Raw genomic sequence first — 27907 nt, 5'->3', positions numbered from 1 at the left:
AAATGCCTCCCTTACCTCTGGGATAGTCTTTAGTGTTCTGCTTTAGGGCCCTTCTAATTCAGGTGTCACTTGCAAGAGCAAGCTGAAAGCTACCACTGCTCTTCTCTTTCCAGTTCAGCTGCTGATGCCACCAGTCCCCACTGGGTTTAAATCTCTTTTGGACCAAATGAAAGGAGCCAATAGAGACACTTGGGTGTTTCCCTTCTAATATTTTCCTAAGGGATGAACAACAGTGGAGAGAGAGAGAGTGAAAAATTCTTCACCGCCTACCACTGTAGGAAGGAAGGTCCAGCAGCAAGACTTGTGACTAAAACCTGACAGACATCTAGAATTTTGCAAATGCAAAAGCAGAGATCACAGAATATATTATGAAGAGCCATAAGCACTTTTAAAACCTATTTTCTGGAGGCGTGAGTTTTTCAACATACAAAACAAGATTATGGTACACATAAAAGAAACCCCAGTTAATGTTAAATCACAATACTGTAATAACCTATCACATCACTAACAAATCTCAGGCACTTGAAGAAAAGCAAAATATAAGTAAAGGAACCATTAATCTTAAACACATGCAAAGAACCATGTATTAACTGGTGGAGTTCCATAGAATCTGCCCTATTCTGCTTATGAAGTGCTAGAGCTTGCTGAAAAATAAAATAAAAAGAAGTTTCATTAACATTTTCAGAACTTTGAGGTTTAAGATTCAGAGGTTTAAATTTATTCCTTACTTTTTTTATTTGCTGCCTGTTTTTTATTCATATTGGAAACTGCTTTGAAGTTATTTTAATGTCAAAGGATTTGAAATGGCCCCTTTTAATGATTTTATATTTTAAAATATATACATATTTATACTGAAAATTGTATTACAATATTTTGTTTACAACCTGATTTTGCTAAACTGCATATTTCTATAACAATTCTTATAACATAGATGACATTTTCAATAATATTTTTCATCACTTTCATGCATTGAAAAGTGGCACATTTTTCACACACAAAGTAAAAAACTTTGAGAATCCTTTGCAAAATAAGAAATATAATTTATTTAAAAATTCCATTTTTTAATCATCATTAGTAGATTTCCTAAAATGGTTCTGAAATGAAGCCTGCATCCCACACAGCCCTTGCCAGCTTTATTAGCCACCCTCCAGGACTTTGCCCTTTTCTTGGGTGGAGTGTGGCAACTGTTATTCACAAAGGGCAAACCCACAAACTAATGACAAGCTTGATACTGGCCAAAGGCCTTTTGGATACACACCACAGAAGGAGCGGGGGCACAGAAAGGAGGGCAAAAGAGGCAAAGAGCTTATGCAACATATAAAGGCACCCTCTGAGGGAGTGAATTACACCACTTTCCTCCCATACAAAATGTAGCCCTGATTGTAACCAGAGGCTGCCTTGGATAGTTATTGCTGAGGTTTCATTTTCTTGCCCTTTATGTATTGCCTGTTTTGCATTCCTATCAGGAACTGCTTAGTAGGAAGCAATATGATCCAGCGTTCTAAGCAGAGAACTGAGAGAGCCAGGAGCATCTATTTTCTTGCCCAACTTTTGACACAGAACCAGCATTGCCTTGGGTGAGTCAGTTAATCACTCAGTAAATCAGTGTCCCACCCAGTGCATGATACGGTGACAATGGCCCAGACCCTCTGGTGCTATGCACCACTTTATGCTTCCACACTTCATCAGTGTGGCCCTAACAGCAGGACAGCAGGCTAAAGCAGATTTGCCATAATATAGTTTGCCACCGCCTTTGTCCTTTGCTGGTTTGAAAAGACAGAGTCTAGAGAACAGCATGCAGATTGTCTCCATGCCCTTGTGATTTTCTTCCGCCATGAAAGCCTCTTGAAATCCCAGGAAGCTGGAACAATGTACAGTGCAAGCTATCCCTAACTTATACTGAAGGACCAACTTAGCTCAGAGTGGGCTCCAGACTTGAACTAATCATTCTCACCTTAACTATGGGGATATTGAACAGTCCTGTGCTCTGGGTCAGACATTATTATGTGCATGCTAAGTGTTATAGATCTGTCAGCCAGCCATTCAGTCACCTGTAAGGTTCTGATAGTTAACTCAGAGATCTGCCCTGCACACAGCAAGTCTTCCAAGTGCTGGATATGACTTCAAGGTAATCATGAGCATACCAAATAACTCGGTTATTATGCAGATGATAATGCTCCCTAAAAGGATTCCAGACCCAGGGTTTCATTCACTAGCAGATTCAAAACTGCTTCTGCACTACTTATGTACTGGAAGATTCCTTCCACACAGGAAATCTTCAGCTGGTGCAAGAGCAGCTGTATGGGCTCCAAGCCTCAGCTGCTTTATGATGTCAGTCTCCTGAGCCCTTTGCATTGTAAAGTCTTTGCACTACGACTGAGCCCTGAACCTTTTACCTCTGTGGTCAGAACCATCTCTGGTGAGCCTGACTGAAAATTGGCAGCGCTGTTGTCTGTAAGGTGTAAGTTAGTGATCTCAATTCAGTTTATAGTGACATATGTCCATATGGCAGGAACCATGACCACAGTTAGTATCCTGGTCAGTAGGGAAACCAAGGACTGAATTGTCTGTGGAGACTGAACTGATGTCTTAAATCTAATGAACAGTTGTTCCAAGACATGGACAGAGTTGGTGTTCATGGCCTTGAGTCATTCTTGAAAGTTTGTGTCACTTATTGTGGTATGGATAAACAAGACTTCAGTCTCTGTTGCTGTTATCTAGCACTTTTCTCCAGGATTGAATTGTGTGCTGAAAAAAACTGCAAATCTCAAGTAATATGCAGGAACCCTTTTCCCGTTGTTCAGGCATTATACCAGACATCTCAGTAGAAAACCTTTCACACAGACAAAGGGCAACGTGACAGACCTATGAAAGGAGCTGAATTCACAAGTGAGACTTTTTAGATGCTCCATCTGATCCATATGAAGTTCTAGTTTCATTCAGATGATTTGTTTAACCTTAAAAGTGTGATGAATGTTCCGTCTGAAACTCATTTTACTTCAGGAACTCACAACTCAGTTTACTTCTGAACAGTTATTTTAACTCTGCTCAGTCGAGATCCTACTTAGTACAACAGAGCAGTTACTTTTATGAGGCACTAATAACACAGAAAGAAAACACATCAAATAAGAACTTCTCAATCATTTTTTTACCAGTGAGGGTCACTCATATATGTAAAATTCATGCAGTTAATCAAAACTGTTGAGCTGAACAGCTGCAAGGTGTTGCCACTATAAGTTAGCTACTGAAAAAAGAGGGTAAGATCTAGGAATAGGTAAGACAGATGGAAAAGTAGTTCAGGAGAGACAGAAGAAGAAAGCTGAGGAAGAGATGGATAGATAAGCCTGTTACATAGTAATTATGGACATGCAGTAAGGACAGACTCAAATGGAAAGTGTCCATGTTTTGTGGTGTATACTTCACTTTGGTTGCATCAGATTTTCCTGCTGGAACTTTACCCCTGTCATTTGTACCAGTTCTTCCCTCCCAACATCAATTCCTTGTGGTCTGCACAAAGATTTATCCTGAGGTTTTTCAGAGGCTGCCAGTTTAATCTAATGAGGGATGTACTTACTCAAACTGACATCAGCACTGGGATAAAGTTCTTATACAATGTAACTAACCCTCTAGAATGGTTTATGTTTAATTCTTCCAGGAAAGCACTTTAAATGGCGTTTCACTGTAAAAGGAAAGACTTAAGGGCAAAAGATCCACCAGCTTTATTCCTAGTGATAGCAGGAGCTGTCTCCATTCAGCTGTGGCATAGGACACCAGTTGCTCTGGTAGTGATAAGCTCTAAGACCAGTCTCTTCACTCACAATGGATCAAGCCTAGCCCATAACTCTTTTCTCCCTGCTTGTGGAAGCAGCTACAAGAATATAAGGAATCACAGATTTCTCTCCCTCTCCCTGCAGAGTTACAACTACCAGCCTCTTTGTCCTTGTCTGCACTAGCAATCTGCTCCAGTTCCAACTGATGGTCAACCACAAATGTACCTTCTTTGGTAGAAAGCCTAGGTATAGCCAAATGACGCCAGGAGTAGTAGTGGTGAAACTTACCCAGAATTGGCACTGCCACAGGGAAAGCCCTGGAAGGTCATAAGATAGCTTGGGGGAAAGAGTATTTTGCAGCCCTGCTAGGGACAGAAGGCAGAGTCACTGCTACCTTCTTCCCATTCCCTATCTGGTAAATTCCTCTGAGGGAAAACAACTCTGTAGAAGCCCATGCACTCTGCAGACCTAGCCAGCCATTACTCAAGTCTTCCTCCACAATCTAATCCTCTCTGGACCTGTCCAGATGAACCTGCACTTGTATTTCCCCAGGAACAAATAACAGTGGCACATAGTTGTGTCATTGCTACCTGTTCCTGGGGAATGCTTGTGCATGCACGTTCTGGCATGTAGCAAGTTGGGGTAGGGGAGGGTGACCCCAGCAGCCTTACAAGGGGTCCTGGGGGCTTTCCAGGGTTCCAGCAGCAGCAGTTTGACATGCACAGCCTGGCTGGCAGCTGGAGTGTGGCTCCAGCCAGCCAGGTTCCAGTTTCAGGCTGTGCATGCTGCTGCCACGTGCACTGACCCACTTTTTTCAGGCATGGGGTTTTTTTGACACTGGGATCTCCTGCCTTGTGCAGGGCACTAAACTAAATGAGGTTACCTCCAGTCCTAGTTTTCTATCCTTCTAAGTTAAAGTCCCTGCAGTCTTTGAGAACTTTGACCCTAAAGAAAACAATGCTTGTTACACCTTTACGCTGTTAGTCCCAGCAGCCTCAGGCACTGCCTTTGTGGGTGGGGGGGGATGGAAAAATACCTATTATTATTGGCATGGCAGCACCCTTTACTGTCCCATGTGCCAGCCATGGCTGCCCAGGTGCAGAGCTGCCCTGCTACACCTCTGCTGCTTGAATCCCCATGTTTTAACTGACTTAAACCTGAAGCAAAAGAGTGGCAGAAGGTCCTCAAGGTCCATCCAGGCTGGTAGTTTGGCTCCAACAGCAACCAGTGCAGCATTCTTCAGTGGAAGGCATAATACCCTTCAATACACTAAACTGAGCAACATTACAGCCTGAGGGAATTATCCATCTCCCTGCAAACAACATATGTTACCCATAAACATTTTCCTCTGTAGCTTCTGCTTTGGTGTGGTTTTTATGTGACTGTCAGGGACAGTTTATATCTCTTGAGCACAGTTAAAGCTTCTCTCTTGCAGCAAGAGAGAGCAAGAGAGGGAATAACGTTTAAACCATTTCAGTCTCTTCCTACAAAGTGCTTTGCATGTTACAAATGTAAATCAAAGTCAAACTGGTTTCAGCAGGGGTTACATCTGCTGCCTGGGTGCATGAGGAGGCCTGAGAGAGAGCAACAGGCAAGTTTAGAAACAGTGAGAGAGCAATCCAGGCTGACATGGTGCAACCCTCCAAGCTCTCATAGGTCACACAGGAGCAGTGAACTCAGCTCTGGCATGTTCATATTCTCCACAGAGAACCAAGGTGGACATGAACTCAGGTCGTTTCATAGTTTCTAGGGTCGGAAGGGACCTGAGCAGATCATCTAGTCCGACCCCCTGCCATGGCAGGAATGAATGCTGGGGTCAAACGACCCCAGCAAGATGTTCATCTAACCTCCTCTTAAGCACCCCCAGGGTAGGAGCCTGCACCACTTCTCTTGGAAGTTGGTTCCAGGCCCCAGCCGCCCTGACCATGAAGTAGCGCCTCCTGATATCTAACCTAAACCTACCTTCTGCCAGCTTGTGACCGTTATTCCTGGTCACTCCTGGTGGTGCTCGGGGGAACAGTGACTCCCCCAATGCCTGCTGGTCCCCCCTGACTAGTTTATAACAGGCCACAAGACCCCCCCCTCAGCTCCAAGCAGCAGACGCAAGGGCAGCCCTGAGGACATATGACAGGTCAGCAGACGGTAAGGCAGCAGCACTGCCACGGCTACAGAGCAGGGCCGGGAGAGCCGGGCACGCGGACCAGGGGGCTCCAGCCCCACAGGCAGGTCCCGGCCTTCATGGCTAGCACGTGGGCCTCGTCACGGAGGCAACACCGGATCTCAGCTGCTGCCCACCACAGCCTCTCTGTTCCGCAGCACCTAGCTGTGGACAGCCCCGTAGTGAACACGGGAAAACAGCTAACGACGCTTGCTCCTGCTTGTCCCACCACCACCACTACGGGCTTCAAGGGGGGGGAGGGGGAGAAAAGTAATCCCTCACTCCAGGCCCCACCCCTTCCGGTGGCGGTGCGCTGGCGCATGCGCTTTGCTCGGCTACAAGATGGCGGCGGTGGCGCTGGGCTGGGCGCTGCGGGCGGCGCGGCAGGTCAGAGCGCGGGACCCGCGGCACTGCTGCCGGGGCGGCCCGGGCTGGACCCCGCTCCCCCGGGTCGCGGAGAGAAATAACAAACTGGAGGCTGTTTGAGGCCGGGGAAGCAGCCCCTGCGCGGGCGGGCAGGCTTGGCTTCCCGGCAGCACCAGGGGAGCGGCTCAGGCGCAGGAAGTCCCCAGCGGGGACGAGGAGAAGGACACTTAGAAGCGAGGCCGACAGGGTTATTTAGCGGGGCTGCGTCCCGCTTCTGCCGGGGATTAAACCTCTGTGGGAGCCGGGGGAGCCCTGACTTTGTGCTCAGGGTCTGAGGAGGTGCTGGCAGATGCTTCGTTTTTTCTGTCCGCGAGCGGGATTAGCACTTGAGTAGTAGCGGTGTTACAGTGAAGCCTCACCTGAAATCACAGCAGATATGAAGGCTTTGACACAGGTGCTTGTAAGTGGTAAAATGTGTAAGGGAGGGAAGGCGTGCAGGAGTCAGACTAATCCTGGAGCTCAGAGTGGTCCCTGGAGGTGAGTGGGTTTGTTACTACTATTGAGGACTGGAGGAATTGGGGAAAGAAGTGACTGACAGGTAGAAAGAACAGTCCCTTGGAATAAATACTTGAAGGGAGGAGGAAGAACACAAACAGATGCTGTAAATGTTTTAATTTTTGTATTTCTTCTTTGTTAGATATTCCCCTTATCATGCACAGGGCAGGTGCGTGGTTACTTTGTGAACTGGAGGATGCTACGTGATGCAAAAAGGAGGAAGATGGCTTACGAGTATGCAGATGAGAGGCTGCGGATCAACGCCCTCCGGAAGAACACCATCTTGCCCAAAGAACTTCAGGTTAGAGTGACCCCACCTGCCTGGTCCTGCTGAACTACGACCTAGGAGGTAGAGGACAAGATATCTGCACAGCTACAGCACCTGAACCTCCTTAGCCACTCAAGTAGGGATCTGACCATGTGGCCAGTCCCACATTTGTCATTCACAGTTTTAAGATCATGTCACTTCTTGTAGCTAGTATTGAAACTTGCCTTCAGAGCCTTGTCCTTTCAGAGTCATTATCAACCAGAGGAGGGAAGAAAAATAAAAAACCCCTCTCGACTGAAACTTCTTTGCCAGTGCTGTGCTCCTGAAAGAGTGATCAGCAGGAATCCTGGTTTTCCACGATAGAAAATTGCAAATTCTCTGACAAACTCCAAAATCTATTATTAAAATTAAAGTACCCCCCCCACACGCACATTCACTCACTCTGCCAGCCCTGCTGATGCCCCTCACTTCCACCCCACAGCCTCCCCAGCCCTGTTCATGCCCCTTGCCCTGCCTGAGGGGGCCCCCCAGCTGCCAGGGCTATGGGACCAGGGACTCTGGTCCACTGTTCCCTGCCCCCCAACAGAAGCTAGCTGCAGCAGGAGCACTGAGCCAGCTCCCCCACTGCTGCTTGTCTGCTACTGATTTTGCGTGGGGCTGGCTCCCAGTGACTGCACACACTCCGTGGGGCAAGGGGGACCCATGCCTCTCAGGCAAGACCTGGCACAGCTGGGAACAGTGCAGCTGCGCCGGGAGCACCTTGCCTTCCCTTGTGGCTGGAGTGCCTGGCCAGAAGCATGTGAAACCAAACTGGTTCTGGCAGTCCTTAAGGGAAGCTGCACATGGAGGTGCTGGCTAGGCACTCCATGTATTTCCCCAACACCTCCCCAGTCCCTCAGCCTCCAGCCACCTTCCACCCCAGTGCTGCCCCACAACTTCCCAGTCCCCTGCAAGCCCCACTTACCACTTCACAGGCTCCAGGAAGAAAGTGAGCCTGACCTAAGCCTTGCCACTGACTAAGAGCTGCAGGTTCTGCCCCCACCTATTCCCCTCTGGAACTCTCCCAGCCTGCAGACCTCTTTGCAAAGGGGGAAATCCGTAGGTTTCTTTGCTAAAAGAGAAAATCCGTGTTTTCTGTGATAAAACCAGGAAATCTGTGGTTTTCTCCATTTTTTCTGTGGGAAATGGGAAACCTGGATTCTCTTGATCAGAAAATGGCTGCTTTCTGCTGGGTTACATTGAACTAAGATACTAGGTTGTTTTGGAAGACTCTAGTTTTTCTTCCCATAACTACCACTAACAGATGTGTTTAATGGCCACCTCCCCATGAGAAGTCAGTTCACAGTCGTCTTCTCCCCCCCACCCCAGTTATAAGTTCCTAAACAAACCTGGTACTGACCTTTTCTTACATATTAGGAGTATGAGCCTACAAAAACTTACCTGCTTAATTTTAAATATATGAAATGCCATTATCTTCAACAGACCTGTCTGCATGATTCAGTTCATATAAAGGAGTTTTTGCAGGACTTGGTCCTTCAGGGAAATTTCACAATTTGAGGCTGTTTAGTACTGCTTTGTGCAGCTTGTCTGAAAACTATCACAGCCAGCAGGTGTCACCATTGTTGCAGAAATTGCTACAGGGTGAAAGTGCCAGGAGAAGAGAAAAAAGCACTTTTCTGAATCTTTGGGGAAAACTTCCTGCTTGGAAGTTGCTGTCTCCACCAGCTGAGCTGTCAGTTCCTTGGTTTCTGAGAGTTAGCATTTATGGCAGGAGATGCTGGTTCAAACTAGCCAGGAACTGGCAAAACAGCAAGGAAGCCCAGCTTTCAGTACCTTGTTTTTGGCAGCTGTCTATATTTAGGATTAGCCTGATGTTTTATTTATATTTTAAAACAAAGCTTAAAAGCTAGCAGGTTTGTAAGGCTCATTGTTTTCTTACTGAGGGAGTATGGTACAATAAATGCAGCTGTGATAGATGAACAAGGAAGCATCACTTATGTGACTAGGAGTCCTCAGACCTGACAGTCATGTCCTTTTTCAGTACCACCTAATGTCCCTTAAAAATAACCTTGGCAAAATATGGTTTAACTCCTTGCTGTGTTCTTTTATTCCAGGAAATGGCTGACAAAGAGATTGCTACCCTGCCCCGGGACAGCTGCCCTGTGAGAATCCGGAATAGGTGTGTCCTGACATCCCGTCCTCGAGGTGTGAAACAGCGCTGGCGGCTTAGTCGAATTGTCTTCCGCCACCTGGCTGACCATGGTCAGTTGTCTGGGATACAGAGAGCTATGTGGTAAATCACCACCAGGACTTCTTTGTTAGAAAGAGTAACAGACTGGGGCCAGTTCATGCTTTCCAGGAATTACAGCAAAATTGTTTTTGCTTCTATGTCCAGCATAGGTGTTATAGCAAGGAATAGAAGCAGTGGTCCCACTACAGTTCAGTCTTAAGGGCCCCGACAATTGCCAGTTGGCAGAGAAAGGGGCAGGAGAAAGCATGAATACATTGAGCCAGTCTGTATGAGACAGCTTTATTTTGATGCAGAATTGCTACCTTCTTATTAAAGACAGCTGAAATTTGTAATGAGAAACATTAAAAACAGATATAGCACAAGGATGGTTTACTCCTTGCATTATGATTGTTGTGCACTTTTCTCCATAAGTTTGATCAGAAGCAACAAAAACAATCATACAATGTAGCATGGAAGTACTCTTGCTAAATGCAGTCATAAGCCAACTGCTGATTCCAATTTGGTGTGAGGTTTGTGTGCACCTCCTGATGTGGATAGTCAGAAGCTGTGCAAGTGTGCCGTACAGATTAACTAGTGGACAAATAGCCCACCAAGCTAGAGCGAAGCTGAGACTTCTCGCAGCATGCTTGCAGTTACAGAGCTGGGTATGGTGGCTCAACGTGGTAACTAACAATTGGTCCTAGGCCTCACTAATCAAGTCATTTAATTTTTCTGTGGCTTAATTCTCTTCCACATTAGACAAAGGCTTCAGTCAGGGAACATTACATAGGTCTCCTCAAGTGCAGCATTGTTTTTGTACAGACATGGAATAGAGTCAAGTGTGCTGCCTATCTTCTAATCTTTCCCATTCCTTCCTGTAATCAAGTATAATGGAGAAGCATACTCAGTTCTCCTCTTTCAGTGGCCTGGTATAAAAGAATATGCCATTTTGAAGGGAACTACATTAGTGAAATGAGTCAGAGCCTAATTTTCCTTATAACACTGGGAAAGCAACGTAGGCAGTTAATTTGGCAGTGACCCCTCCATTCAGGCAGATTGAGGGGGGTAATGAAGGGTGGAGGGGGTTTGTGATTGTCTCTTCTGCAATTGATATGCCTACTGTCACTTGACTAAATGATGGCACATTATATCCTTTTCCCCATGTACAAATTTAAGATTTTCTCTAGGACTCCTAGCAATGCACACTTACCACAGACCCCCCCAAACCTTGCTTCTCATATATTTCCTGGACCATTGTGGCTACAACACCCCATCCCTTAGACCAAAAGCAGCTGAGCAGCCCCTTATTGATGCCAGCCTGAGGTCAATCAACATAGGGCTCCACAGCCTGAATGGAGAAGTCAGCAATGCAGTAGGCTACAATAGCCTCACATTTACAGTCGTAGCAATCTAAATATTTAGTGTTTGGTACTGTACGTTCCCTACAAGACCCAAAAGGTAGAGGGTAGTTACATTTTATTTTGCTAGGCCTGGAATTGGTTTGGCATCTTGCTTTTCATGTGGTGGCTAATTGTGCCTCAGCCTGCTGGATTTGGGAGGCATGAGAAGGGAACAACAGCTACATTGCTGGATACTGATAAAATCAAAGACTGCTGGCCAGAAGCAGCCACTGGTTAAGTCTCTTGTACACAAATTCTGCTAGGCACACATAATCAGTCTCTGGACTAGCAACGGGTACATGCCATATGGTGCTGACAGACATGTGGCTTCCTGGTCTAATTCATGGCACTTTACAGAAGGTGCCATGAGTTAGACCAACCCTCTTGACCCAACAGACATTTGTGTGCTGCACCGGAGGTGGGGTGGGGAGCTCTGATCCATCTACCCCCACTACAATGCAGGCTGGGTAAACTCCAGCCCAAGTTCCCTCCCCTCCCATTGTGGAAACAGCACGGGAGGCAGAACTGGCTATCAGCCCAGCCACCCAATCAGACAGAAGTTAATGAAGGGGCTCCACCTTAGAATTCCTACATCTGAACACTTACATAATGAGGGTTCATTTGTCCTGTGATCAGGGACTCTTAAAGCACTCTGCAGCTGTGTGCTTCTGGAAGGGCATGACTGTAGAGCACTTGCAAGGGGCTGATCGCATGACAAATGTAACTTCTGTCTCTGCCCATAAAGAAGTGTGTGCTAATCAGGCTTTCTACAGAACTCTTACCATTGCACTTCAGCCTGAAACAGTGTCAATACCAACAGATCAGAGCTGTTTTTCAGTTCACCTAGCAGACTTTTTGTTGCAAGACAGAGGTTCCTCTTCTACCATTACATTTTCATCATAAATGCAGACATGCCTGTCCTTTTGGAGCATGTGAAAACATTTTCTTCAGCACGTAGAAAAATTACTTAGGCTGCAGCTGTTACAAGAGGGCTAGGAACTAGACTAGAGAACAGCAGACACTTTGAGTTTGACCAACAACTTACTTTTATTTTCCTTTGTAATGGTTGCATGTTGTCAGTTTCTCAGATGAACAAAAAATTGTGAAATGCTATTGGAGGCCATGGAAAGACAAATACCCTGTACTCTTCAGGAAAGAAGGTCCCACTTGATTGAGGGAAATGGGTTTTAAGCATACTTTATTTAAATTTCTCCAGCCTGAAATCAAAAACAGCTAAGTGTCTTTGCTTGGAAGTAGGTTATGTAAACAATACACTTATAAGACATGCCCTCTGCAGCACACCAAGTCCTTGGAAGATCCATATTAAGGCCCTCTTTAGAGTAGTATCAAATATCCATTGGTATGTCCCCTTTAGATTGTTTTTCTCTACTCTCAACCCAGGCCTTATTAATGGTTCTTTTCATGTCGTCATCCCCCTCTGAATACATCTTTTTCAGAAGGTTCATCAGCCCTTCACCAGGGTCTGAAGTGTCATATGCAGCCTTCCTGCAAGACAAAACGGATGGGTATGAAATAGACTTGTCATTTCTCTGCTAAATTTGAAATGCTTTTAACAATTCTTTTGCAAAAGGATCAGCAATATATAGGATTTTGCCTCTGGTTTTACAAACTAACAGGATGTAGTCCCTCACTATCATACAGACTTGGAACCTCTAAAAAAAGAATAGCAAGGTGAAAGCTCTAGTAGGTTTAGTGGAATAAACTAAAATCTTGGAGCTGTTCCTCATTAAAGAGAACAGCTTCGTAGTAAGAGTTAGGGTTGGAAGTGTTTAAACTTCATAGAGATGTAACAAATTATTACTGGACCTAGGGAGTGCCACAACCCATGTTTGCTTTTGCTACAAAAGCTGTGCGAGTGATTGTTTCCAGCCTCCTAAGTGAAAATTGCATGGTGTCCCCCTCCCTAAAACAGAGACACAGGTCTGTACCACCTTAATAGATCGTGTTTGTGACACCATTGGATTGGCTCCTTAAGATAAGTTTCACTGAGTACTTTTCACAGCTGAAGTAGTCAAGTGACAAGAACCTAAATTAATTTTTTTGGTGCCACAGATGTTACTAAAATCATACACATCTGAAATACATAGGATGGAGAAAACCCACCCAATAGCTACATAGCTACTCCCCTTAACCTGCCTTCAGAACTCTTTGGCCATACCACCAGCTAGCTAGTTTAAAGTAATGGATTGAACCATGCTCTAAGACAGAAAGGAGTAACTTCTCCATATGGGGAGCCCATCTCTGAAAGCTAAGCACTAGTCTCACAGTAAAATCATCCTAGGTGATTTCTAAAGTGACTTGGTCCTGCACATATTAGAGATTTATAGATTGACACTTTGCATGGGAGCCAGCGCAAATCTTTGCAGGACTGCCTAAATGGTGCACTGCTGCACTGCAGAGACGGTTTCAATACCTATTTCTAATCCTCTATAATAGTTTGCTTTGCTTATGTCTTTGTCATTCCATCTCTCACACTGAAAAAAATCATATTTGCGCTCACTTTAATGATTTATTTCAATTAGTTATGGTATACTTTCGGTATCCGAGAAAAAATAGTCTTTTAACACCCTTACTTTAACCCATAACACCCTTACCAAGGTGAAGCTGTGAAAAGACGGCAATGGAATGCAGAAAGAATGGCAAGAGTAGGACAAAATGAAACAAGTGAGCAAAGAGGATGTCATAGAAGAGATGCAATAGAAAGGCAAAGGGTTCACAGAGACAATAGAAGACAGGCTGAAAGAGTAGACAATAACAGATTCACTGAAAACGAGACTGAGGAACATAGTTTTGGATTGATGAATGTGGTGTTCCACTTTTGTAACTCTTTAAACTTCCAAGCTGAAAGACTATCAGATGGCCAATTCCAGAGTTGTTGCCATAAGAGTAAAGTGATTCTGCCTCCAGTAAGACCATTTTCAGAGTATTTGCAGGATTTGATGATGAATTGGAACAACGAGCATTACTAGAAGTGTAAAACATGCATTCGATCGTACAACAGTGCATTGTCTGTTGAGCAAAGATCATTGTGATGAGCTGTATGATTCACGGACCGTGTGGAGGACTGGATCCAAATGCACTGTGCATAGAAAATCATCGATGTCTGAAGACATACCAAAGGAGTTTAGAGAGAAGACACTTGGAAATGGTGATGGCTACCCATTGTGTAGAAGAACAGGCAGAACAGCTCAAGTTGGTAATGGCACAGTAACAGAAATGTGGTACCATGTAACAAGTAGCCTATTTTTGATGGGCTTTTTTGCTAGTAATCTGTTTCTTCGTAGGCTGCATTAATATAAGCTCTGCCAACAGATCAAGCAAGGTAAATGATTCTTCCCCTCTAATCAACACCGGTGAGGCCACAACCGGGAGTACTGGTGTCCAGTTTTGAGCATCCCACTACAGAAAGGATGTGGACAAATTGGCAAGGGCAGCAAAAAATGGTGAGGGGGCTGGGCCACATGACTTCTAAGGAGAGGCTGAGGGAACTGGACTTATTTAGTCTGGAGAAGAAAAGACTGAGGGGGGGATTTAATAACAGCCTTCAACCACCTGAAGGGTGGTTCCAAAGAGAATGAAGCTAGACTGTTCTCAGTGGTGGCAGATGACAGAACAAAAAACAATGGGCTCAAGCTGCAGCAAGGGAAGTTTAGGTTGGATATTAGGAAAAAATGTTCTCACTAGGAGGGTAGTAAAGCACTGGATAAGGTTATCCAAAGAGGTAGAAACCTCCAAGGATGGAGATTTCACTAAGACCTGGCTAAACAAAGCCTTGGGAGGAAGGATCCATCTGGGTAGGGAATGGTCCTGCTTTGAGCAGGGAGTTAGACTAGGTCATAGTTTCTCAACCTGTGGTATGTGTACCCCTGGGGGTACATGAGACACGCAGGGGGTACACTGGTACCCCAACACACTCTCTCTCTCACCCTCTTTTCCTCTCAAAACAATGGCAAAAAAATTGGTGCTAAATTCTCCAGTAACAGTTTGGTGTGTTGCGCTTTGTGCGGCACTAGGTTCAGCCCTCCTAGCTTTGGCCAACATCACCTCTAGCCCAGGTCCATACTTGAGTTATGCACCTCTGGTGTAAAAGATGGCAACCCACCCTACCCACACCAGATGAGACATCTGTCCTATCATGGCCTTACATACAAAGCCCTTCTTCTAACATATGGCACACATTAGTCTAAGTATAAAATCCCCTGGAAAATAGTGTTGGGGTATTTATTAAAATTTTCAGAAGTTATGGGGTACTTGCTACTTAAAAGGTTGAGAAGCACTGGACTAGATGACCTAGTCCCAGGATGTCCTTCTCCCCCTGTACTCGGCCTTGGTGAGGCTACAGCTGGAGTATTGTGTCGTTTCAGGCTCCACAATTCAAAAAGAATGTAGAGAAGCTTGAGAGAGTCGGGAGAAGAGCCATGCACATGATCAAAGGTCAGGAAAGCAGACCTTATGATGACAGACTGAGCGCCATGGGGCTCTTTAGCCTGGAAAAGTGCAGGCTCAGGGGTGATCTGATGGCCATCAATAAGTTTATCAGGGGTCACCACCAGGATCTGGGGGAATGTTTGTTCACCAGAACGCCCCAAGGGATGACGAGGTTGAACAGTCATAAACTACTACAAGACCGTTTCAGGCTGGACATAAGGAAGAATTTCTTTACTGTCCAAGCCCCCAAGGTCTGGAACAGCCTGCCATTGGAGGTGGTTCAAACACCTACACTGAACTTTTAAGAGCAAATTGGATGCTTATCTTGCTGGGATCCTATGACCCCATTTGACTTCCTGCCCTTTGGGCTGGGGGCTGGACTCTATGATCTTCTGAGGTCCCTTCCAGCCCTAATGTCTATGAAATCTATGAACCTCCTGAGGTCCCTTCCAATGCCCACTTTCTATGATTCTATGAACCCAACCCCTTAAGCATATATTAAGTCATTTCCCTCTACAGATGGGTCCAGAGGGGAAGGTAGTTTTGTTCTAAATCCCAGTGTTGTAGTTAAGACCAATCCCTACACGAAGTTTCAGATGACCTTACTGGTGTTGATAGGTTCTGAGGGACTGCCGTCAGGTAATGTTTTTTAGTTCTTTGCTATAAGGCTTCAAGGTAGAGCCAGAAGGGAAGGACAAATAAGAAGAGCTATATACATATATGAATATCCTGGTGAAATCCATGATTCTAATGCAGATTCCCACCTAAATTCTTCAACAACAGTAAAGCAATCAAGGGTGGCAGAACTTAGCAATGTAAAGCAAATTAATTCAAATGGTACTAGTCGTGAGTGGGTAAGAAATCTCCATCTCAACTCTAACAACAAACCTACATGCTAGTTCCCTAGATCAACACTTCTCATGTTGTATTTTGGAGATGACATAGTACATAATACTGATGATAGTACATAATCAGCTTGTTTGGTGATATTAATGCAATTTCCGTAGAAGCTACTGGAATAGATATACACTCACTCTTTATCTTTGCTTTCTTTTTCCACTCGGGTAAGGCATTCCCATTTGTCTTCCTGTTTCTTCTTACATAACACAAGGATCATGTCTGTCTTGATCTGGAAAAAGAAAGTAAATTTAAGTTAAAGGGCAAGAAATGAATTAAAGGTATTTATAGCAGATGTAGATTGCATCCACAACAATTCGGGTAACAGAACAATTTGTTATAAGCTCCTGGTTCTGGATGCTCCTAACTTCGTGAAATGTTCCGTGTTTAAGCTAGCTTTTTCTAGCTAGTACATATTTTTAAATCTGTATTAAGCATTGACCTTGGGGGTACAAAGGATAATTTGTTTCGAATCATTTAAAGAGAGGCATAATTATGTGGAACAGCACTCAGTTAAAAAACTGGAGACAAAAATACTCTTTACAAATTCTACAACCCTCATTATTGTAGGAACAGACTGGTCCAAGGTATTTGGCATGCTGAAAGCATCCAGTCCTGTCTAATAAATAACCTCTATTTTTACCTTTTCAAAGGAGCCAGACCAGTCAATTTTAACTTTTTCTCCCTGGTGGTCTGCAAACAACATACACCAATCATAATCTGGAAAAAGCAGTTAGTGATCCTGAAGTGGGGTGGCACGAGATCTTTTAAAGGGTGCTACTGCATCTGGCTCCCATGCAAGAGGATAAGTGCTCACTCCTTCCCCAACACAGCACCCACAACTGCTCATCTGGGCACTCACTGCTGCCTCTCTGGAAGCCCACTTAACAGTTGCCCCCGCACTCCAGGCTGCTGATGGGTGGGGAGGCTGTGCTTTTTAGCTTGGTTCATTCCCTGGCTCCTCTCTGGTCTGTGGAGTTTTGAGGACACAGCCAGGAAGGGTTTTGTATGGAAGTGTCTCTTCTTTCCCAATGAGTAAAGTGTGTATGTGTGTTAAAGTTAATATGCAAAGTTTCTGGGTTCTTTAATGTATTAGTTATTTATCTCTGACTAGTTAAACTTGAAACCTGAGTGTGGGTAGAGCTCTATGAAACAACGTGCTGGAAATCCTGGGGAGATTTAGAGGACGAGTCAGAGTTTGAACTGTTCAAGGCATATGGCAGCTACACTGCAGTGTCCCACTTCTGCAACGGAGAATAAGTCAGCACATACATTCCAGTGGGGCTCTGGGGCTAGGGACAGAAATTCCACACAAACTGGTATAAGTGATTGGAAACCAGTTCAAATCTGTAACACAACAGAAGTTCAGCGCACATAAACTACTTTCAAAACTGCTGAAACCAGTTTAAGATAAACCTGGATGGATGTCGTATCAGACTTATCTGATTTAGGTTAAATCAGTTTATTGAACGTCTGTTCCAGACCCTCTCCAGATTCAAATTAACCCACAGTCCTCCAGCATCGCATGATGCTTTGCACCTCCCTGCAACCCCTACCTTACCCCCAATTCCCTCGTAGGGTGGATGGACTAGCCTTCACCCAAGTTGTATGCTCCAGCTGAGCAGGGAGGTGTTCTCTAGTGCCCCCTGGCTTCTGGCCTGGGCCACTGCAGGCATGTGGCTGCATTTCCAGAATCAAAAGCCAGTGTCTGTTCACTTGCTTATCAGTTCAATCTATGCAGCTTACACTAACCTGCAAAGACTGAACTGATTCAGGTTAGGGCTTTTTGACTGTCTGTCCTTAGCCCTAAAAGCAAGGACACTGCCTGGACACTATTCAGATTCAATGGGTTTACGAGCCTATGAGATCCAAACCTTGAATCCAAACTCAGCAGGCACACCAAAAGGAGACTGACCAAGCTTAAGCCATCACCCAGCTGTGGTGAAGCAATATAGGTGGGTTACTTTTGCACAGTTTATGTACATTTATGACAAATACAGAGGAGATACAATTCTGAACTGCTCTGGGGAAAGGGAGAAAGCAGGGAAATCACATAATACCATTACATCACAACCTTCTAGCTCAAAGGAATTTGAGAACTCATGAATTCTGAGGTCTTTTTCCCCAGCTATTTTCAGTTCTGGACAGTAGATCAAGATCAGTGATTCCCAAATTGGGTACTGCAAGATCCTTTTAAGGACCCGTGCAAGGAGGTAAGAGCTTGCTTCCTCCCCACTCCCCACTAGATTAGGGTGCTGTTAAATTCAGAAGTTACAGAAACCAGGAGGGGAGTCTCAAATATTTTTTTACATTTGAGAACCCCTGGGTTAGCGTGAACTTTTGTAAGTGCCATCTCAGACAAATCAGCAATGCAAGAGAAACATCCCTCTAACCCTTTCATTCAAAACCATCAGCACCAGTTACTTGTGGGTATCTACCTGCACAACTTATGCTCACATCATATCATGTTGCAACCCAGCCTGTGGATTCAGCCATCACTGCACTTTTTTTCCTCAGTGCAAAAAGACAAAAAATGCCATTTTCAAGAATATGCAAATTCTGGTTTTAAATTACAGAAAAATGAAGTTACCCAATGCTATCAATGCACCTGTCTAGACCTCTGCACTTCTAGTTCATGCCCCAAACCCACTTTTAACCTAATCTGTATCTCATTTACCATTCCACTGTTTTGTGATAAGCATGAGTGATCTAAGAGTTCAATACAGCTACTAGTGAATTCAGGAGAGACCTTATTTGAACTGATTTTTTTCCAGGGATGCCAAGTTAGTTTCTGCCTTCTTTCTGTGGCACTACAAGCAAGGCCCATAAATTCAGCTGCAACCTTGATCTACGTTCTGCAGCCAGACCCAGGCATTCTGCAGCAAACAGAACACTCTGCTGTAGCTCCAAATTAATTCAATTAAAACCTCATGTTTTAAAAATGTAAAATTAAAAGGAGCATTATCACTTTGGTATATACTTAATGTTAAATTCAATTTACTTTACATTGCCTATACTTTTAACACATTAATTGTGGATCACTACCATATGTTATATATGTCATATAGGCAGGTGTGCAGGGGGCGTGCAAGGCATTTGGCACTTATGGTATTGATCTGAGTTTGTAGATAGACACATCAGCTATATATTAAAATAATCAGTACTGAAATAGGTAATGAAGCTGTCATCCTTAACTTTCAAATGAAGCAGACCATCCAGATGAATTGGGCACGTATGGCTCTAGCTATTGTTTCAGGCTGTATACAAACTTAAGCCACATACAGGCATTCAGCTTCTATTAAGAGAATCACCATTCTCCTGGCAGAAACCAAAAGTGTGCAGATGTTTAAACTTTTTCTTTCAGAGCATAAAAAGGCCACTTGGGGAAAAATAACAGAACTATAATAGATAGAAATCACCCCCAAGGCAAGTTTCTCCTGGGAGAAAGAATGCCTGCATACTTTCCCCCAGTTAACTCTTCTTGGAGATCAGGAAGAGCAGAGGTACGATAAAGGCTCCTGTGCCTTCCAGAGACCAGTCACCCCAGCCTGGAAAACACGCAGGGTACAGCTGCTACCACCTCTCCCATAAACCAGGAGGGGAGCCAGCTGTTTCCCCAAATGAGAAGTTTGCAAGGACTTTGTTCCACAGCTCCCTCTACTTGGCTGCCAGGCACTGGAGCAACGCAACCCCTAGCCTATCTGCCACACCAGAGTTCCTGGTGTGAGAAGCAGGCAGGAGGCTTTGCTCTAATTCTGCAGTCTTCTGGGAACAGGACAACTGGAGCAGCCCATGCTTTCCCCAGACTGGGATCACCTTGGTCACAAGGAACAGGGAAGAAGGGGCAGTTGAAGACTGAACATTTGTACTGCTCTCTCTTTCTTCTGTAACTTTTCCTTTGCTAAAACTGAATGTTTCTATGTAATGTTCCCAAGTAAGCCAAGATTTTTTTTTTCCGAAATGTGAAGACTAGATACTTGGGGTGAAAATTTTAAAGGGATTCAGAAGCCTAAAGATGAAAGCAGGTTTCTAACAGAATATTCAAAAGCACTAATGCAGGTTAGACACTTAATTCCCATTGATTTTCCTTGAAAATTATACTAGACAACATCTTTAATGTTCTGTATTCTGCAGCCATAGAAAATGTGAAGTCATGATGAGAGCAAGCAAGATGGTTTATGGTTAGAGTGATTCTGTAAGGCTGAACTAGAGAATTCTGCTGAGCCATGAAACAAAGTCTCAGATGAGGAAGGGGTCTAATTCAGTAATGCCAAGCCTTTTCACCCTGTGGGCTGGATGGGCAGTGCTAGGTCCCTCTGTGGACTGGATATGGTTGATAGGCCGGATCTGGCTGCAGGGGGTTGCGCAGCCCAACATTGATCCATCTGCCTGGGGCAATGATGGTGGCAGGGTTGCTCCAATTTGGAAGCACGGGGAAGAAAAGGTGGACAAAGTGACCCCAATCCATTTGTGCATGGGGGAGGGAGAAACAGAACATCTCTGATCCAGATACATGGTGTGGGGGCAGCCCAGTCCCAATTCCAATCTGGATGTGTGCTGGGGAAAGGAGGGAAGAATGGCTCTGATCCAGATGTGTGCCTAGGGGAGGGGAGGGTAGTAGTCCAGCCCTGATCCAGATGCGTGGGAGGGACAGGGTGGAGCAGCCCCAATCCAAACAATTGGGAGGAGGGGCAGCAGCCTGGTCAAATCTGGGCATGCAACTTGTGGGGGGAGGGGGATCCTGGTGCCCCTTCACTGCAATGGCCCAAGTGAGACTGGAGCTAACTGCATGAAGCTTCCACCTCTCCCTACTGCCAAATTTCCCTGACCCATGGGCAAGCCCTACATGCTGGATGTCATGGTTCCATGGGCTGGATTTAGCCGTGGGCTGAGGTAGAGCTCCCTGATCTAAACAAATACCTTTCTTGAACTGCCATCCACAGAAATGGGTTTCAGCAGGTTGTTGAATGTCATGGAGTAATTCCGTCCATTCAGATGTTTCACCAACAAATCAAATGACCTAGAATGGAGAAAGAGTACATCTGTATGCCCCCATCATCATACACAACATGTAAAATGACATTTAAATAATACAGAGAGGAGAATATTTGTTTTTCCTGGGATTTTCTCATCTCCAGCTTGCTACAAGATTGTACAAATCCTTGGAAAAATAATTATCTAGAAGGTATAAAAAAAATAAGAGTAGTCCTGTTCAGGGTTTTCTTACAGCTCTGTCACACCAACTTTTTGCAGAACCTGGACAAATGATAGCTCTGTTTCAGAACCCCAACCAAGTGTTATGAGTCTTAGTTAGAATTTGTAAAATGTTTTGAGATTCTCTGAGAAGAACTACACACATACATACCAGTACGTACTAAAGACAATAGACCATTTTATATTTTGACCCAGAGGAGCGTTCAACAAAACAAGCCCCTTCATCTGAGATGTAGCTTTTCCAAATGTGTTTTCTGGCTGGCACAGCAGATGTCTGGACTCACCTCTCTGAGAACTGCACTTGCACATTCTCAGCTGGGAGCTTGTGGACACCATTTAAAGTGATGTAAATCTTCACAAACTTATCTGACTGGTCCCAACCTGCAAGAGAGAAGGACAGGTAGGTTTCTTTCAGCCTTCCTCCACCAGTTCAGGACCTGCTTTCCCTGAAGCAAGTACAGTATACCACAATAGATAATGTTCTGCTGCAACTATCTTCAGATAGCTGGGGAAAGACACCATGAGAAGCATAAATGGAACAGAAGCAACAAGGTTAGAAACACAATTATCAGCTAAGTTCTTTCGTTCCTCTGGTTCTTCACAGAGAACCAGGGCAGCTCAGCCTGACTGAGCAGGAAAGGATGGAGAGGATCAGAGCTGGGTGGCTGGTTTGACTAGTCTACCTGGCTGCTTCAAAGACCCACTCCTGGAATGGGGGATGCTGGATAACAAAATATGCCGGTTAATTGAGCGGCCCCAGCCACTGCTTCTCCTGCCCACACCAGGGGCGTCCCATCACCGCCACTCCTGCAGGCCCCGAGGGCCCATGGGACAGGGGGGCGGGCCCCACACAGTCTGTTATGCCCCTGGGCTGTGGGGGCTCAGCAGTGCAAGCTGCTTTGCCCTGAGCCATGGGGGCTTGGAGAAACCAGAAATGCCACAGTGGGCACTTCCAGTTTCACTTTATCTTATAAGCTGGCATGCCAGTTAGTAGAGCATGCTGCCTTGTAAGATACCTGTTAACAGATTTTTATTGTAATTCGGGAAAGCATCTCAATGCTTCACAGGAGCAACCGCTGCGTAACATATCCTGCCCCCCTCCTACAGGCTCGGCTTCTTTTGCTTGGGGCTAGGAAGAGAGATGAGGAATTCCAGAAACTCTGTCCTCCCCTCTTCTAAACATCCCACATTTCAAACCTCACGTTCCATACTGGGCAGTTATTGCCCCTATATTTTAAAAGATGCAAACACACAAACTGAGCATGACCTCCCTCTGTCACCTTCATGATTACACAATTATAATGCATTAACCACTGGTTGGCACTAACAGTGTCCTCAGTTCTGTTAAAACGTGTATTTTCTCAGCAGGAATTTGGAAGAACAATCTTACCATAATTGTTGATTTTCACAGTATATCCTCCAGCTGGTGGTTTCTCTTCCTCTACTGCATCACCTTTGGGCTTGGGTCCTGGCTGGTTCTTGATTTCTGTCTCTATCTTATGCTCTTCTGCCATCAGGATATCCTGAATTCTTTTTCTTGTGGCTTTGTTCAACAGCTCTTTAACCTCTTCCAAGTCTTTCTGCAGCTGGGTTTAAGAATAAAAGACCATATATGTGCATTGGATAACATGCTATTTCACCTGAGGCAAACTGTTGAGCCCCTTCACTCATCAAGTGTCCAAAAGAAATAAAGCGCCTGCATATGTATCCTCCAGCAGCCTCTAAAGCAGCTCTAAATAAAAATTTAGGTTACCATGTAGACCCAAGTTTTGCTGAACTCACAAAAGCAGCTGGAGAATACAGACCTGCTACAAATACTTGGACTAGTTTCACTCCCTTATCCCCAGGTTAGCAGAACTGAGAAGTGGACGAATTTTAGAGGTGATATTTTTCTGTCCTTTAACATAAAAAAATGAAAGTTATCTTGTTGAGTTTGCATTTTTTCTAGCAAGACCTCATACAGCCATATTTTAGATTTTAGCTGAGCAATGCTTTATGTATGTTTTGCCTTTGCAAGTCCAATTACTCTGGCCTAAGAGAATCACATGTAATAACTTCAAGAAACTTGCCGTGGCACGGTTGATCTATTTCACCGGGTGAAACAAATGTTGCCCCTTTTCCTGCCCTTGGTGGCAGGCACAAGAGGCCATGTGATCTCCCCACTTTCCCCACCCAAGCAGACCCGCACCCCAGACCTGGCTGAGCAGGGAAAGCAGGGAATAACTTTTCCTCACCCAGCCAGATCCACGTCCTGGATCTTACTAAGCAGAGAAAGCAAAACAGAGGTAATCGATAGAGGTGGACCAATATATCAGTCTGGCACTGATAAAAGGAAAATTAACATTATTGGCTATCAGCTTTTTTTGGCTGATGTAGCTGACAACATGTACTGATAAATAAAATATGCCTTCTGGCCCAGGCCCCAATGCCACATGCATCCGCAGTGTAGCCAGGCAGTGTGGAGAGCAGCTCCCTGCAAGTAAGTCTGTGGAGAGAAAAGGGTGTGGGGAGGGGGAAGGAACAAGAGATCAAGGTCCCCACAGTGAGGGAGGAAATGGGGTGGGGGCACTGCCCTGCCAGGGCAGTCAGTGGGACCCTGAGCCCAGGGCAAGGAGCAGGACAGAACTGCAGGCAGCTCATCCAGCGACTGCAGCGGGGAGGGGAGGGAAGGAAGCTTCCCGCCACTGCACATACCCCAGGGGGGCTGTCTGCTGTGGGCTCAGGACTTTCTGCCCTGCTGCCTTTTGCCTCAGGAGACGCATGCTAGCCTGGCGTCCCCTGCCTGTCTGGCAGCAGTAGGGGCGGTGAGTTGTGTTTCCTGCCACCAGGCAGGCAGGGTACACAGAGAGGACAGCACGTGGCTCCCAGTGCAAAGACAGCAGGATGGAGAGCCTAGAGCCAGCAGCCTGCCTCTGCCCTGCACACAAATCTGGGGGGCATATGCATCCCTGCACTTAAAAATGGTGGTGTTGGTCCTTAAACTACAGCTAATTTGATGTCTTCATGCCCCTTCCCCTCCAGACTTACCTGCAGGGAGCTGCTCTCCACGACATCCAGCTATGCCCCTGTAAATCGGCTACTGGATCAGTAACAGCCAATATGGCTAATGAATAATCAGCTGTTGGTATTGGCCAAGAAAATCTCTATCGGTGCAGTCCTAGTAATCAACATTAATTGCATTAGAGCAGCACAGTCTATTACCACCTTTTGTTGTGCCACCAATTTTCTTTTCATGTGGAACAACAACGGGTATCAACACTTAATTGCTCAGCATTTATGCTGCCATAAAAAAATTTATGACAGTGCAAATGAGACATCAGGTGACATCTGTTGCCACCCACACTTGGTCATAGTGTTGCTTTATGTTAACTGTTTGCATGTTGGTAGAGGCCTAAAACATCTGGTAATCAAACTTCATACTGTTGTAGTTTATTTACCTATGTAATTCTAAATTAGCAATCTTGTTAATAAATTAATAACAACTCTCTCTCAGGCCTTGACAAACATTTGTCTCCTAGGTTTGGAGATCCAATTTCCAAAGTCAGGGAGCCCAAGCTCTCCTGCCTTCTAGAATTTTGTGTTTTTTCCCCCAAAGGTGTTGCACAAGAAAGACGGATATATAAACAATTGTTAAGCCAGATGCTCTGGAAAGTTTTCTCCCCCTTCTTGTTCACTGTATTGGTCCCAGGCAGGTTCCTGAGGTATACTGTAACTTTGTTATGCTAGTGAGCATTGCCCACCTTTGAATTTCACTTCTCTGAAAAAAACTATTGCAGAATTTTCCTTTTCCCACCAATTGGAGGAGAAATCTGCCTTCTGACAGTGTCCACCTTTATTATTCTCCTCCTGAGAATGCAATTTTTTGATGACTTTGTGATTATTTGGGGCGGGGGGGTTCTACACAAGGATAACTTACACAGGGATCTATATTAGTATAATTATGCTGGTAAACATGCTCCAAGACAGGATGTGAATGTTTTCTAAGTGTAAAAGTTAAGGCGTATGGTAGCACCAGATCATGAAGGTTAATAAAGCTAAGTAACATAGTACATTACATTAAGATTGTTTGGTGATGCATTTCACAGCTACACATTCAAACTTAACCTCACACATTAAAATGACCGTGAAGAATTTTTCAGTATAACTCAGTTTCACATTTTTTTCTAGAACCTGACAGATAAGAGGCAGGTAACTTGTTGGTTGTTTTTTTTAATTTCCTACATATGTCAGTTCCATAGTCAAGCCACTCTGAACACACTCTGACTTTGGTTTTACCTCTGGGCTATTTGTTCCAAGGATGCTGGCCCTGATCTTGCAAGCAGAAGTACCTGCCCAGAGCTCTCAGTAGTGGGATCACCAACAGTGCCATCAGTACCACACTCAGCACCACAGCCCTGCAGTCTTTTTGAAACCAGCAAAGTAGCCCCCCCAGCATGAAATTCAGTGAGCAGTCGCCTCAGCCAGCCCTGTTTCCCACGTGGCCCAGGCAGTGAACAGAGGAACATACAAGAACTGCCCTGTACTGGGTCAGCCCATGAGTCCATCCTGCCCAGTTTCCTGCATAACACACGACAGCATTTCACTGGGAAGCGCCCACCGGCTCCTCGGACTCATCTCCCCTCTTGGTGCACTAGTCTGACTGGCACCCCCATCCCTATTTTTGTTATTTGTCCCCAGTAATCAACTCTCACCTTTTTTGCAGCCTCCCGGGGCGGGAGAGACCAGTAGGTTACTCGGGGAATCAGCCCCAGGTAACAGACGGCCGGTCCCGCAGGGGCAGTCTCCCTGGCGGGGCCCAGGACTGTCCGGGCGCGCTCCGCTCCCCGCCCCGCACTCGTGACTGACTGACCTCGGACCCCCGCGCCCGTCCCGGGCTGCTATCACTAGACCCGAGGGGCCAGCTGCCGCTTCCCCTGTGGCCGCCCTTTCGGGGGGCGGCTTATAGTTTCCCGCGGTGTCGGAAGCCTTGGCCCACGGAGCCCCAAGGGGCAAACAGCGCCACCCGGCACCGGTTCACTGGGCAGCGCCCGCTGGCTTCCGCACTCACCGAGGGCCATGGGGCACCGTGTCCCCCGCTGCCTCCCCGCCCCGCCAGCCGGACCCCCAGGTGCTACTGCCACCGGCTCCTCACCTCCTCCCGCGCCGACGCCATGTCTCGAAGCGGCCCGACCCGGCGCGCCGCGCGCTGGCTCCGCCGGGGGAGGGGAGACAGGGTGCGCGCCCGCCGCACTGACTCAGCCGCGCGGCTGCTCCGCCCTCGCTCCTCCCCTCCCCCCGCTCTGGAACTTTCCCGATAGCCCCGCCCCTTAGTTACACGCCACTCGAGGAGCCGGCGGGGACTTGCCCCCTAGCGACGAGATCTGCATAAGCCCCGCCCCTCCTCCGGCGCTCTACCGGAACAACCATAGAGGTGGTAGCCGAGCTAGAAGGTCCTGGCGCAGAAGTCCACCAGCCCGTCTCACTCTAGGCGGGTTGTAGGAGTAGGCGGGGCAACCGTGTTTCCGTGGAAACGGAGGAGCCGGTGCGGCCCTGCGAGCGGGCTTGGAGTCCTTGGGCGCGGCGCTTGCGGGGCCAGCGGTGGTGCTGGGCGCGGTACTTACCATATTTATGCAATAATGGCAACCCTTGCACGATGTACAATCAATAATAGTGAACGTGTCCGAAATGTACACTGACGTTTGAGGTAGCTCCTGGATGCAGCATGGCCAAAACTCTCTTTGCTGACTTTTGGGCTTGCTGTCAACACGGCCTTATGACTGCATGCCTCCAAATAAAGGCGGCCCCTTCGAGGCCCGGGTTCTCGCTCACTGGCACTGGCAGCAACACTGAACAACAGAAAGTAAATAAGACTTGTTTGCATATTTTTCAGTGTACAGTAGTTTTTCAGCAAATATGGTAATTTTGAGGTTTGAATAGTATAACTTCATGTTTAAGACCCGGCAATACTGGGGTGCTCAGGCACATTACTTCACCTGGTCGCAGGGTCAGACGGGCCCCGCGGGGCTACTGGAGCATGAACTGCAGCTGACCTGGGGTCCAGGGCCTGCTGGGTGTGGCCATCGGCCTCAGTGTGCCAGCAAGGGCTGTGCTGCTACTGCCAGGCCCAGTCCAGACCTGCTCAGGGTCCAGGGGAGTTAGGTGCCCTGGCCATTAGACTATATTTACTGGAATACAAGTTGGCCCTCCAATACTTATATGCTGTATATGAAAAGTGTATAGAGTTGTATAGTTTTCTAGGTAAAGAATCTAAGTACTGGAGGGTTTCTTGAATCCCCTCCACCCCACTACTACATCAGCCTGAAGCAGTGGCTGGGAGCATCAGGAAGTGGTTGTCAGTCTGACTCTGGCCCTGATCCGGGCTCAAGGCCAGAGTTAGACCCACAGCAGGCTCCTGCTCCCCCTCTGCTTCCTATGTGAATATAAGGTTCAAGGCTTTTTTTCCCCCCATGCTGATGGTGGGAGGACACCTCATCTTATATTTGATGAAATACAGTAAGTGTTTGGGGACTGAGCTTTAGCTGGTCAATGCATTCCCAATCTGTACCCCACCAGAAGCCGTTGCAGTACAATGGGAGCACAAGTATAAACTCTTTCAAATGT

General features: G+C 46.0%; 2 protein-coding genes across 4 annotated transcripts; one reads left to right on the top strand and one right to left on the bottom strand.

The window, feature by feature from the left end:
* Positions 1-6237: 6237 nt before the first annotated feature.
* On the top strand, positions 6238-9733 carry MRPS14 (mitochondrial ribosomal protein S14). The gene is made up of 3 exons (XM_090046910.1): positions 6238-6315; positions 6992-7150; positions 9232-9733. The coding sequence occupies exons 1-3, from the start codon at positions 6271-6273 to the stop codon at positions 9412-9414; spliced, it is 387 nt and encodes a 128-aa protein (XP_089903036.1). The 5' UTR covers positions 6238-6270; the 3' UTR covers positions 9415-9733.
* Positions 9734-11775: 2042 nt separating this feature from the next.
* On the bottom strand, positions 11776-26595 carry CACYBP (calcyclin binding protein). 3 transcript variants are annotated; one of them, XM_090046909.1, is made up of 6 exons: positions 26439-26595; positions 22698-22893; positions 21592-21688; positions 21014-21113; positions 16231-16325; positions 11776-12253 (listed from the first exon to the last, which is right to left on the bottom strand). In XM_090046909.1, the coding sequence occupies exons 1-6, from the start codon at positions 26457-26459 to the stop codon at positions 12094-12096; spliced, it is 669 nt and encodes a 222-aa protein (XP_089903035.1). In that variant the 5' UTR covers positions 26460-26595; the 3' UTR covers positions 11776-12093. The 3 variants fall into 3 exon arrangements, with proteins under 3 accessions (XP_089903035.1, XP_089903034.1, XP_089903033.1); XM_090046908.1 differs by having other exon boundaries at positions 26355-26467; XM_090046907.1 differs by lacking the exon at positions 26439-26595 and adding an exon at positions 24335-24464.
* Positions 26596-27907: the final 1312 nt, after the last annotated feature.

Source organism: Crocodylus siamensis, chromosome 5, assembly GCF_052110815.1.
Source record: "Crocodylus siamensis isolate JL-2025a chromosome 5, ASM5211081v1, whole genome shotgun sequence".
In the NCBI taxonomy this organism is placed as follows: Eukaryota; Metazoa; Chordata; order Crocodylia; family Crocodylidae; genus Crocodylus; species Crocodylus siamensis.
The sequence above is the reverse complement of the archived record's forward strand: the minus strand, read 5'-3'. Positions and strand labels throughout refer to the sequence as shown.

Bases quoted from the DNA above. Each gene is read 5' to 3' on its own strand.
- MRPS14 (XM_090046910.1), top strand. From the start codon at position 6,271: ATGGCGGCGGTGGCGCTGGGCTGGGCGCTGCGGGCGGCGCGGCAG. The intron at 6,316-6,991 runs GTCAGAGCGCGG...CTTCTTTGTTAG, and splicing joins CGCTGCGGGCGGCGCGGCAG to ATATTCCCCTTATCATGCAC. The intron at 7,151-9,231 runs GTTAGAGTGACC...CTTTTATTCCAG, and splicing joins TCTTGCCCAAAGAACTTCAG to GAAATGGCTGACAAAGAGAT.
- CACYBP (XM_090046909.1), bottom strand. From the start codon at position 26,459: ATGGCGTCGGCGCGGGAGGAG. The intron at 21,689-22,697 runs GTAAGATTGTTC...TCTCTCTTGCAG, and splicing joins TGTGAAAATCAACAATTATG to GTTGGGACCAGTCAGATAAG. The intron at 21,114-21,591 runs GTGAGTCCAGAC...TCTCCATTCTAG, and splicing joins CAAGTGCAGTTCTCAGAGAG to GTCATTTGATTTGTTGGTGA.